This window comes from Triticum dicoccoides, chromosome 1B (assembly GCF_002162155.2).
Source record: "Triticum dicoccoides isolate Atlit2015 ecotype Zavitan chromosome 1B, WEW_v2.0, whole genome shotgun sequence".
NCBI classification, from domain to species: domain Eukaryota; kingdom Viridiplantae; phylum Streptophyta; class Magnoliopsida; order Poales; family Poaceae; genus Triticum; species Triticum dicoccoides.
Genome location: NC_041381.1, coordinates 611,015,463 through 611,027,882, shown reverse-complemented (window position 1 = coordinate 611,027,882; position 12,420 = coordinate 611,015,463). Strand labels below are relative to the sequence as shown.

Here is a 12,420-nt window from a genome sequence, read left to right as displayed (position 1 = left end):
GCGGCCGAGCAGAACCCGTATCTAAACCTGCATAATTTGAAAAAATTGTTTCGCGGGAGAAATTGCATGAATAGAGTTCATCACATACTACATTGTTTATGTCATACTACATAGTTCATCACAAACTACAAGCATAGTTATACTACATACTACGTTAAACTAGTACTAGGGGGTCGGATCTGACGGCGGCGAGGTCGCGGCAACTGGACGACGCCGGAGAGAAGCCGGGCGCTCAATCCTCATCGTCGGAGCTGCAGAGATCGACGTACTTCTCCGACTGCTCCTTGCGGATGCGGCGCCACTCTTTCGCCTTCTCGTTGGCGGCGACATTGTCGGCGACCGCCTGCCGCCACTCGAGGGCTTCGAGCTCCTCCTCCTCGTCCGACCACTCCCTCTTCACGGGGAGGAAGCCCGTGGCGGCGGAGGAGGAGGATCCGGCGTACGAAGAACGCGCTGAGGAGAACGACGCGCGCCGGTGGTCGTACTCCACCGTTTCGCGGCGGTCGAAGCTAGCCGGCGGAGAAAGCCCGCGGTTGGTCCACTTCTGCGCGCCGCGCTTCCTCCCGCCGTCGGACCGGACGCGCCGCTCGCGCTCCGGGTCCCTCTCCCGGCCGGAACTGCTGCCGGAGCCGCGTCCGGAGCTCCACATTCGCCCCCACATGGCGGCTGGAGGCGGGGCGGAGGGTCGCCGGCAGCGAGAAATTGGGAGAGGAGAAAGGGGAATCGGGTGGCTCGCGGCAGCGGGGGATAGGGTTTGGACCCGTAAAAGGGTCGCGGAACCACACTTATAGCGCTCAGGGGAGGGGGGGCGGTTTGCGGGCTGCGGCAAAAGTTTTTGCGGGCCGGGCAAGTATGCGGGGTCTGTTCTGGCCGCAAAATTGGTCCGAACCCGCATACTCGCCGGAATTTTTGCGGGTCATCACGTTCGCAAAATTGGCTGGAGTAATTTGTTATTGGTTCAAATAAAGTAAAAGACTTTAATCGACAAGCTAACGCACGTTGTAGATGGTACTCAAGATAAAAAAACGCACATTGGAGATACTCAAGAAGAGAAAAAACGCACGTTGGAGATGCTCCAGTCCAGGGGCGGCAGCGCGCAAACCACGATCCGTCACGTATTTCCCACTTGGTTGCTGTGCCAGGCTATCGTCACCGGCGATGGCTGAGGTAGACGGACGTGATGACCTCTCGTGGCCTACTTTTGTTCCACTCGCCAGTTGCCAAAAACCGACTTTTATTCCCCTCTGCTAATACTATGCGTGGTGTCCTTCACTCCTCCGCACACACTCTCCCCGACTCCTTCCCCCTGATCTCGGCCATGGCTCCGCCGGCGGCGGTGGCGGCGGCCGAGAAGAAGAAGACGTTCGTGCTCTACCCGTCGCTGGGCGTGGGCCACCTGAACCCCATGGTGGAGCTTGCCAAGCACCTGCTCCGCCGCGGCCACAGCGCCATCGTCGCCGTCGTCGACCCGCCGGACGGCGACCCCACCTCGGCCGCCGCGGTGGCGCGCCTCGCCGAGGCCAACCCGTCCATCGCCTTCCGGCTCCTCCCGGCCCCGGCCAGCCCGGACCCCGCCGCGCACCCCATCAAGCGCGCCCACGACACGCTCCGCCTCGCCAACCCCGTGCTCCGGGGCTTCCTGCGCGCGCTGCCGGCCCCCGCCGACGCCATCCTGCTCGACATGTTCTGTGTCGACGCGCTCGACGTCGCCGCCGAGCTCGCCCTCCCCGCCTACTTCTTCTTCGCCTCCGCCGCCAGCGACTTCGCCATCTTCCTCAATATGCCGTACCTCTACCCCGGCCTGCCGTCGTTCAAGGACATGGGCGACACGCTCGTGCACAGCCCCGGCATGCGCTCGGTGCGCGCGGTGGACATGCCGCTGTCGGTGCAGGACAAGGAGCTGGACATGACCAAAACCCGGATGTACCAGTTCAAGCGCATCGCGGAGGGGAGGGGCGTGCTGGTCAACAGCTTCGACTGGCTGGAGCCCACGGCCCTGAAGGCGCTCGCCGACGGCGTCTGCGTGCCCGGCCGGCCGACGCCGAGGGTGTTCTGCGTCGGGCCATTGGCCAACGACGGCAAGAAGAGCGGGTCCGGCGAGACGCGGCACGAGTGCCTCGCGTGGCTGGACGCGCAGCCGGAGCAGAGCGTCGTGTTCCTCTGCTTCGGCAGCATCGGCGCCGTGTCCGCGGCGCAGCTGAAGGAGATAGCTCATGGGCTGGAGAGCTCCGGCCATCGCTTCCTGTGGGTCGTACGGAGCCCACCTGCGGACCCGGCCGACGTCTTCCAGCCGCGTTCGGAGCCAGACCTGGACGCGCTCCTCCCCGAGGGGTTCATGGAGAGGACACGGGACAGAGGGATGGTGCTCAAGATGTGGGCGCCGCAGGCGGAGGTGCTGCGGCACGCCGCCACCGGCGCCTTCGTGACGCACTGCGGCTGGAACTCGACGCTGGAGGCGGTCACGGCCGGGGTGCCGATGATATGCTATCCGATGTACGCCGAGCAGGCGCTGAACAAGGTGTTCATGGTGGAGGAGATGAAGATCGCCGTGCCGTTGGAGGGGTACGAGAAGAGAATGGTGAAGGCGGAGGAGATAGAGGCCAAGGTGAGGCTGGCGATGGAGACGGAGGAAGGGAGGAAGCTCAGGGAGACGCTTGCGACGGCGAGGAAGATGGCGTCGGACGCGGTCGGCGACGGCGGGTCTTCTGAAGTGGCATTCGCCGAGTTCTTGAGGGATTTGGAGAAGAGCAGCATGGAGAATGGGGGATGCAACAATTGATTAAGCTGGATGACAGATGTAGTACTCTGGAAGGAAGGAATGGAAGTAACAACTTGCAGAATTCTTCAGATAATGCAGATTTTCTCAGCAGCATGAGAGAAAATTATGACTTTGCATTACTGTATCCAATGCAGCAGGGCTCAGTGCTCAATCAAAATATTATATCAATCAAATTGAATAATGTCGGCACCAAATCATCAGAGGTTCTTGTTACAGCAGTTCATTGTGACTGGACTGTTTCTTTCTTTCAAGACTGTTCATCGTGACTGTCAATTCTGAACAGATGCATTGATTATTACCGTGACATATTGTCATAAAGCTTGCAGTTTTCGCAGCTTAAGTTTGGAATTTGGAAGCAAAACTAGCTATGGCATGCCATTTGAGAGCAAAGCAGCTAATCTGCACAGCATAACTACTAGTATTACCACCTCCTGTAAGCCTGTAAAATCACAAACATGTACTAGTTCGTACTTCAGACTAGGAGAGGGTAGGTTGATGCAAACCTTCAAAATCACACAATTCCAAGACCAATATTGTTGCCATCTTCTGTGCTTGGTCACTCCGGGTAGCCTCTTGAGTCCTTCAATAAAACTCAAAGAACACCATCTCCGACGGTCCCCTGTTTGCTTGCGATTCCACAGCCTTCTCATTCGCCAATGGCAGCCTCACTAGACCAATGCCTTTGTTAGTAGATCTGCAGTTAGCTAGGTGCACAATTCTTAACAAATACACTAAGAGCCTATCACTGTCTCAGCGGTCTCTTTTTTCAGGTAGCAGGACTATGAGTATGGCCTGCTTATCATTAAACCAAATGGTAACCAGGTTTTGCTGGATGTGCCAGCTTACAATATAACATCAGGATAAAATGCAATAGACCAAACTCCCACAGCCACACAGGGCTAGAACCGCACACCAGCAAAAGTAGAAAAAAAAAAGACAGTAAAGCAAAGGGCAGAACAACAAAATCCAGGATCTTCAACTGGCCAAGAGATCAGCGCAGCGCAGTATCCGCAGGCAGCGTCGACATTGTTGAAGAACAAGATCTCCTGCTTCCTTGTCCACAGAACCTGCCAATGCTGCAAGAAGATCACCCCACGCGTTCAAAATAAGTTTGTTCCGAGTAGTCCATAAGATCCACCAAACACCCATTCAAGACATTTTTCACCTTGATTTTCCACATTTTTTTCAGGTGTCACACCTGCACCTGCAAGTGCCACGGTGGACCTGAGTAGTCAATAGGAAAGGGGGAGACAAGTCATCGCTGGCCAGATCAGCAATGGGGCCAAGTTGAGAGTAGCTATATTACCAGCCCCTGCGTGGGCGAGAGGGGTATGCGTGTGTTGTGTGATCACTCTGTCATCTCTCCCCTGTATTCTGAACTTTCCTCTCCTGCAAGTAAAGCTACTTTCCCTTCCCTGAATCTCATCCCCTTTTCCCCTCTCGTGCGATCTGATCATCGTCGGGTCGTCACAACTGGTTATCAGAGCCTTTTTCGATCCCGGCCGATTTGGTTTCCGCTCTAATTGATCTGTAACATCCACCGCTTGGGTGTTGAATTGCTTCGGCAAATCGACACAAAATCCCAAGAGGGGTTAGATCGATCGAGCAGGCACGGCGCCATCTTCCAAACCCTCGGCACAGACCAAGCATATCCTAATCGCCATGGCGGAATCGTCGGAGGAGCTCAAGTCCATGCTCTCGTCCCTGCTCACCCGCTTCGACGAGAGCAAACTCGCCGGCGACAAGCAAGCGGAGGCGCAGATCGCCTTCAACAAGCAGGTCTCTGTCGACCTCGCTCACCTGCGCCGGCAGGTGGATCTGACGCAGGCCGACGTCGACGAAGTGCGTCAACAGCGCGACACCGCACCACCACCCGCGACCTCGCCGCGCGGCCGACCACCAAGTACACCCCGGGGCGGCCCACTCACCGGCTCCTCCGCGGCACCGGCGGATCCACACGCGCCACAACCTCGCCTCGTCAACAACGGTCCTCCTCTGCTTCAACTCCGACACGGCGGGGGGCGCGCGGACGGCCCACACCACGGTGACTTCGCTACGGGCCACCACGACACGGAGATGCCACGGCAAGAGGAGTATTTCACCAAGCCGCCCAAGCATGATTTCCCAAGGTTCGACGGCTCCGCTCCGTACCTATGGATCGATCGATGCGTTGCCTACTTCGAGCTGTACCGCGTTCCACCACACAACTGGGTGACCATGGCGACGCTGTACATCGAAGGACAGGCAGCTCACTGGCTTCAGGCGTACCGTCAGGCTCATCGCGCACTAGGATGGGACGCCTTCTATGCGGCGATCCGCGAAGAATTTGGGGCGGACGAGTTCGAGCTAGAGATGAATCAACTTCTGCATCTGCGGCAAACCGGCACGGTGGCAGAGTATCGAGCGGCTTTCGAAGCCCACATGTACCATCTACTCGCCCTCGACGCCTCGCTGAGCCCGCGCTTCTTCGTCACCCAGTTCCTCCTCGGACTGCAGGACGATCTGCGCGCCGCGGTACGTCTTCAGGCTCCGACCAGCATCACGCGTGCCTCGGTACTGGCCCACATCCAGGAGGAAGAAATCGATGTTCGCCGCCCACGCCCTCGACTGATTCCAGCCGGACGGCCCCCGCCTTTGCCCGCAATGATTCCCCCGCGGCCACCAGCAGCGGCAGCAGCGGCTCGGCCGGCCAACGACGAGTTCGCCCGCGAGCGCCAACTCCTCGACTTCCGTCGCGCCAACGGGCTCTGTTTCAAGTGCGGCGACAGATACTCCCGCGAGCACCGTTGCAAGCAGCAGACGCAGTTGCTCACCATTCAAGTGGGCGACTACGGCGAGGTACTCACTGACGATGCAGTGCACGCACTCGACCTGTTGGACGCACCTGCACCGGAGCAACCCGCACCGGAGTGTTGCCTCATCTCCACCCACGCGGTCTCTGGCGGGGACTCGCGCCGCACGATCCGCCTTCGAGCCATGGTGGGAAATCAGGTGATGTTGCTGCTTGTGGACTCGGGCAGTACACACAGCTTCATATCACAGGCGTTCGCGGAACGGATCAAGGCCACAAGCACGCCCTTGCCGCCCGTGGAGGTGCGCGTCGCCAATGGGGAGCGCCTGGTTTGTGACAGCATGATTCCGGTTGTCCAGTGGTGGTGCCAAGGACACACATTCAGCACGGACATGCGCCAGCTTGCGCTCGGGGCGTACGACGGCGTGCTGGGCATGGACTGGCTCGAACAAAACAGTCCCATGAACTGTCACTGGCTGGACAAGACCATTTCCTTCGCGCATCAGGGTGAGACTGTGACATTCCAAGGTGTTCGTCCCAAGGGCACCACTACCAACATCGACTACATCGAGCCGGATCAGTTCGCCAAGTGGCACGCCGGGAACGATATCTGGTACATGGCGGTCGTGGACTGGCGCGCACCGAGCGGAGACAAGGACAAGCCCCCTCCCCCAGCAGTGCAAGCGGTCCTCGACGACTTTGCCGACGTGTTTGGCGAACCTAAGAAGCTGCCACCACACCGGCAGTACGATCATGTAGTCACTCTGGTGGACGGCGCACCACCGGCGAACGGTCGCCCGTACCGATACTCACCGCTGCAAAAGGACGAGATCGAACGACAAGTCGAAGAAATGCTGCAGTCCGGCGTCATCACCCACAGCGTGAGCCCCTTCGCAGCACCAGTCCTCCTCGTCAAGAAGAAGGACGGGACCTGGCGTTTCTGCATCGATTACAGGAGACTCAATGACATCACCATCAAGAATCGGTTTCCCTTGCCGATCGTTGACGAGCTCCTCGATGAACTGGCCGGCGCGGCATATTTCTCCAAACTCGATCTCCGTGCCGGCTATCACCAAATCCGTATGCGAGAAGAGGACGAGCACAAGACAGCGTTTAAGACACACCACGGCCATTTTCAGTTCCGAGTGATGCCGTTCGGCCTGACGAACGCACCGGCAACCTTCCAGTGTCTGATGAACGCGATCTTCGGGAAGCACGCGCGCAAGTTCGTCATCATCTTCCTCGACGACATCCTAGTCTTCAGCGGCACCTTAGAAGAGCACGTGGAGCATCTGCGGCAAGTGTTCGACCTTCTTCGTCAGCATGAGCTGTTCGTCAAGGCCTCGAAGTGTTCATTCGCGCAGGACAGCATCGAATACTTGGGGCACATCATCTCCAAGGAGGGAGTGGCCACGGACGCCGACAAGACGCATGCGATGCTGCAGTGGCCTATGCCCACGACGGCCACTGAGCTCCGCGGGTTCCTCGGCCTAACTGGCTACTACAGAAAGTTCGTAGAGCGCTATGGCATTATTGCCAAGCCGCTCACAAACTTACTGACGAAGAAGGGCTTCGCGTGGTCAGAACAGGCGCAGACGGCATTCGATCTGCTCAAGCGCGCCATGGCAAGCACACCGGTTCTTTCTCTGCCTGACTTTGATAAGCCGTTCGTCGTCGAGACCGACGCGTGTGACACTGGCATCGGCGCGGTGCTTGTCCAGGAGGGTCATCCAGTGGCATACTTCAGCAAGGCACTGGGTGTTTAAAACCAGAAACTGTCTGCATACGAAAAAGAGTTTCTTGCAGTGATGATGGCAGTGGAGAAGTGGCGTGCCTACCTTCAGCGCGGGCCTTTCACCATCCTCACAGATCACAAAAGCCTGTCAAATTTGGGGGATCAGCAACTGGAGACGGATCTGCAACGCAAGGCTATGTCCAAACTGGTGGGGCTGCAGTTCACATTCCAGTACAGGAGAGGAGCAGAAAACGGCGCAGCTGACGCTCTATCTAGGGTGGGCGCTGCACTGAGCGTGGCCGCGCTCTCCCTCTGCCAGCCAGCTTGGGTGCAGGAGGTCGCCAATTCTTACGCGACGGATGCCACAGCGCAGGAGATGCTCTCCCGCCTCGCCATTCACAGTCCAGACGAGGAGGGGTTTGAGCTGCACAAGGGATTGATTCGCCGCGGCGACCGGCTCTGGATCGGCGGCAACACGGCGCTCCGCACCAAGCTGATCAGCGCGTTCCACGACAGCGCGGTGGGGGGCCACTCCGGCATCACCGCCACGCACCAGCGTGTCAAGAAGCTCTTCCTCTGGCCTGGGTAGAAGCGCGACGTCGACGACTTCGTCAAGCAGTGCCTGGTGTGTCAGCAGGCCAAGCACGAGCACTGCCGGCCGCCCGGGCGTCTGGCTCCATTGCCTGTTCCCACGGCACCCTGGCAGGAGCTCAAGATGGACTTTGTCGAGGGACTGCCTACCTCGGAAGGTTACAACTCCATCATGGTGGTCGTCGATCGTCTTACCAAGTTTGCCCACTTCATCCCTCTTCGTCACCCATTCAACGCAACAAAGGTGGCGCGAGCATTCTGGGATAACATCGTCAAGCTCCATGGCGTGCCAAACTCGATCGTCTCCGACCGCGATCGCATCTTCACCAGCGCGCTGTACTCTACGTCGTACCACCCGCAGACGGACGGCCAAAGTGAGCGGGTCAACCAATGCCTGGAGATGTACCTGCGCTGCGCGATCCACGACGACCCCCATCACTGGCACCGGTGGCTTCCGGCCGCTGAATTCTGGTACAATTCCTCCTTCCACGCCTCCCTTAACTGCACCCCGTTCAAGGCACTGTATGGCACCGAGCCCAATTTGGGGGCCACGGCGCTCTGGGACGACAAGCCGGCGCCGGTCCTCGACAACGAGCAATGGGACTGGGGTGCGCACACCGCCCGCCTCCGTGATCAACTGCTGCAAGCTCAACGACGGTTCAAGAAGAAGGCCGACCGCCACCGCATGGAACGAAGCTTCCAGGTTGGCGAGGACGTGCTCCTGAAGCTTCAGCCGTACACGCAGTCCTCCGTCGTCAATCGACCCTGCGCCAAGCTGGCCTACAAATTCTTCGGGCCATTCAAGGTGGAGGCCAAGATCGGGACTCTCGCCTACAAATTGATCCTGCCGCCGGACAGTCGCATCCACAACGTCTTCCATGTCTCCCAACTGAAGCCGTACACGCCCAACTACACCCCTGTCTTCGCCGAGCTGCCCAAGCCACCGGATCTGTCCATGGTGGAGACGGCGCCCGTGGAGATCCTCGACAGACGCATGGTGAAGCGAGGCAACGCAGCATTGGTGCAGATTCAAGTGCGCTGGAACTCCGCTTCGCCCGCAGCAGTGACATGGGAAGACTACGAGACGCTAAAGCTTCGTTTTCCGGCCACCGCAATCTGGCAGGGATCGGCCGGAGCGCCAGGTGACGCTCCTTCTGATGGAGGGGGAAATGTCACACCTGCACCTGCAAGTGCCACGGTGGACCTGAGTAGCCAATAGGAAAGGGGGAGACAAGTCATCGCTGGCCAGATCAGCAGTGGGGCCAAGTCGAGAGTAGCTATATTACCAGCCCCTGCATGGGCGAGAGGGGTATGCGTGTGTTGTGTGATCACTCTGTCATCTCTCCCCTGTATTCTGAACTTTCCTCTCCTGCAAGTAAAGCTACTTTCCCTTCCCTGAATCTCATCCCCTTTTCCCCTCTCGTGCGATCTGATCATCATTGGGTCGTCACACAAGGAGTCCACACTCCCAGAAAAGTCAGCAATGGACACATGGACTAGAAGTCTAGAAGTATAAATATTATTGTTAGTTAAACTCCACTACACTTTTGTCAGCCCAATTCTGCAGGTATACGGGCTGAAGCAAAGACATAAATTCCCCCCACATTCGAGTTCTGAACTCCCGAAAGCTCGTTTGAAATGAATATCCCGGCAGTGGGTCTCTAAATCATAAGCCTTAGCTGCCGAGATATCAGGATCAGAAGCCACAAGGAACAGTTCAGGGAATTTGATTTTCAAAGTAGTATCGCCAAGCCAAACATCTAGCCAGAACCTGACCTGTCTCCCATTGCCAACCACAAAAACTTCCCCCCACTGAAACCAGTGTCTGATCTTTCCCAAACCATTTCAAAGCTGCGATCCTTTCTTAACAGACATAAAAATGAAATAACCATCAGGCAAGTATTTCTTCAGAAAAAATTGTTGCCACAAAGAATCATTAGGCTCATTCAAAAGTTTGTGAATCCATTTCATCAACAGAGATGTGTTCATAAACCTTATGTAAATGTTTGCTGGTGCCGTGAGCCCTCCTACTCATGCGGTGAGATCCATTTCAGCAACAGAGTAGTCTCTAAAAGCTTTCAAAAGGGGCAAGTCAAACAGAAACATGTTTCAGTATAGCTTATATGCTCCACAAAACAAACTAAAGCTATACCAACATACCAATGAAAATGGTTTGCGCGGATAATAGGAGGCCAAGAAAAGACTAAAGGGGCAATGCAATGGACAAAAACTGACATGGAAAAACAACTCCATTTAAGTAGTTGGTTTACCTGAGTTCTTCCAAGAAAAGAACATCATGAGTAGGTTGTGCTTCCGTATTTAGGCGCTTACTGTGATTTCGCATTTCAGCGTCATGAGTAGGAGGGCTCATGCCACCAGTAAAATTAAAATAATAGCCATAGTCCACAGAAATTCATCAAGGAAGCATGGGCCAAGTAAAACAGTCATATGTACTGTCAATTCTGTATAAGTACAACATAACTGAGGAAAGCTTCAGTTTGAATTCAGAAGCAGAGCTATGAAATCATTTCAATAATATATATTGCTGAAGCAGCTATTATAACTTTCAGCACAAGCACAAGTTCATACTTCAGGGTGGGAATTGATTCAAACCATTAGAATCACACATTCCAACACCAATCCTGTACCTATCTTGTGTGCTTTGATTATGTAGAGAGCTTCGAATCCTTCAAGAACTCGGCGAACGCCAACCGCGACGGCCCGCTGTCTGCCAGCGCTTTGGCAGCCTTCTCCTTGGCCAATGCCAGCCTCTCCCTCAGCTTCTCCCCTTCCTCTGACCCCATCACCAGCCTCACCTTCTTCTCCACCTCCCCGGCCTTCACAAGCTGCTCGTCGTACCCCTCCATCACCACTCCGACCTTCAGCTCGTCCACCACGAACACCTTGTTCAGCCTCTGCTCCGCGTACTGCGGCCAGCACAGCATCGGCACCCCGGCCGACGCCGCTTCCAGGACGGAGTTCCACCCGCAGTGCGTCACAAACGCGCGGGTGGCGGCGTGCCGCAGCACCTCCACCTGCGGCGCCCATATCTTCAGCACCATCCCCCTGTCTCGTGTCCTCTCCGTGAACCCCTCCGGGAGGAGCGCGTCCAGGTCTGGCTCCGGACGCGGCAGGAAGAATTTGGCCGGGTCAGCCGGAGGGGTACGCACGACCCACAGGAAGCGGTGGCCGGAGTTCTCCAGCCCGTGCGCTATCTCCTTCAGTTCCGCCGCCGACACGGCGCCCATGCTGCCGAAGCAGAGGAACACCACGCTCCGCTCCGGCTGCGCGTCCAGCCATGACAAGCACGCGTGCCGCTCGCCTTGCGCCGCCGCCGAGTCCGAGACGATCAGCGGCCCGATGCAGTACACCGGCGGGGTCGGGCGGTCGGGGACGCACACGCCCTCCCTGAGCGCCCCCACGGCCCTCGCCTCCAGCCACTCGTAGGTGTTGACCAGCACGCCCCTGGCCTCCGGGATGCGCCCGTAGTGCCCGATCCTGATGGTGCAGATCGGGTCCGCGCGGTCCATCACGGTGTGCGGCATGTCGGTCGCCGGGATCGGCGGGACACCGGGGAAGCGGAGGGGCGCCTTGCCCATGTCCTTGAAGCTCCCCTCCGTGGTGGCGAAGTGGTGGGGCAGGTGGAGGAACGCCGCGAGGTCGCCGGCGGAGGGGTGTAGTAGATGTACGCCGGGACGCCGGTCTGCGCGGCGGCGTCGAGGGAGTCGATGCAGAAGAGGTCGAGGACGAGCGCGGCGACGGAGGGGAGGGAGCGGAGGAAGGCGAGCAGGGACGGCACGGTGAGGCGGAGCAGGTCGAGCATCTGCAGGAAGGGGTGGGGATTGGGGTCAGGGTAGTCCGGGGGCGGGAGGTGGTGGAAGGCGATGGAAGGGTTGGCGGCCTCGAGGTCGGCGACGGCGGAGGCGGTGGAGGAGAAGAAATCGGCGGTGGATGCCGGCGGGGTCGGGACGGCGATGACCACGGGGACGCCGCGGCCGAGGAAGAGCTTGGCGAGCTCCACCATGGGGATGAGGTGGCCCACGCCCAGGCAGGCGTGCAGCACCACGGTGGGATTGGGGTTGGCCGCCTCCATTAGCGACCCGCCGATGCCGATGAGCTGATGAACAGTAGAAGTGTAGGAGACTAAGGAGACGATACTCCGTTTGTGGAATCGAGACTAGAGCCGCTTTATGCGGGGATTTGGCCCATGCTTTCCATATGTTGTGTGTTTCACGGATTATGGCCCATTAAGGAGCTAGAAAAGGTTCACTCTACAATGGCCTCTAGTCTCTAGGCTATAATGTACTCCCTCCGTTCCTAAATACTTCCTCCGTTCCTAAATATTTGTCTTTCTTGAGATTTTAATAAGTGACTACAAAGAAGCAAATTGAGTGAATCCACACTCTAAAATATGTCTATATACATTCATATGTGGTAGTCCATTTGAAGTCTCTAAAAAGAAAAATATTTAGGAACGGAGGGAGTATAAGTCTTTCTAGAAATTTTATTATGGACTACATACGG

The 12,420-nt window shown here is 57.3% G+C and overlaps 1 protein-coding gene and 1 pseudogene across 1 annotated transcript; one reads left to right on the top strand and one right to left on the bottom strand.

Annotated features, from left to right (window-relative positions):
* Positions 1-1,208: 1,208 nt before the first annotated feature.
* LOC119349102 (anthocyanidin 5,3-O-glucosyltransferase-like) lies at positions 1,209-3,321 on the top strand. The gene has a single exon (XM_037617115.1). The coding sequence runs from the start codon at positions 1,256-1,258 to the stop codon at positions 2,777-2,779; it is 1,524 nt and encodes a 507-aa protein (XP_037473012.1). The 5' UTR covers positions 1,209-1,255; the 3' UTR covers positions 2,780-3,321.
* Positions 3,322-10,308: 6,987 nt separating this feature from the next.
* LOC119349101 lies at positions 10,309-12,095 on the bottom strand (annotated as a pseudogene).
* Between the last annotated feature and the right edge of the window lie 325 nt (positions 12,096-12,420).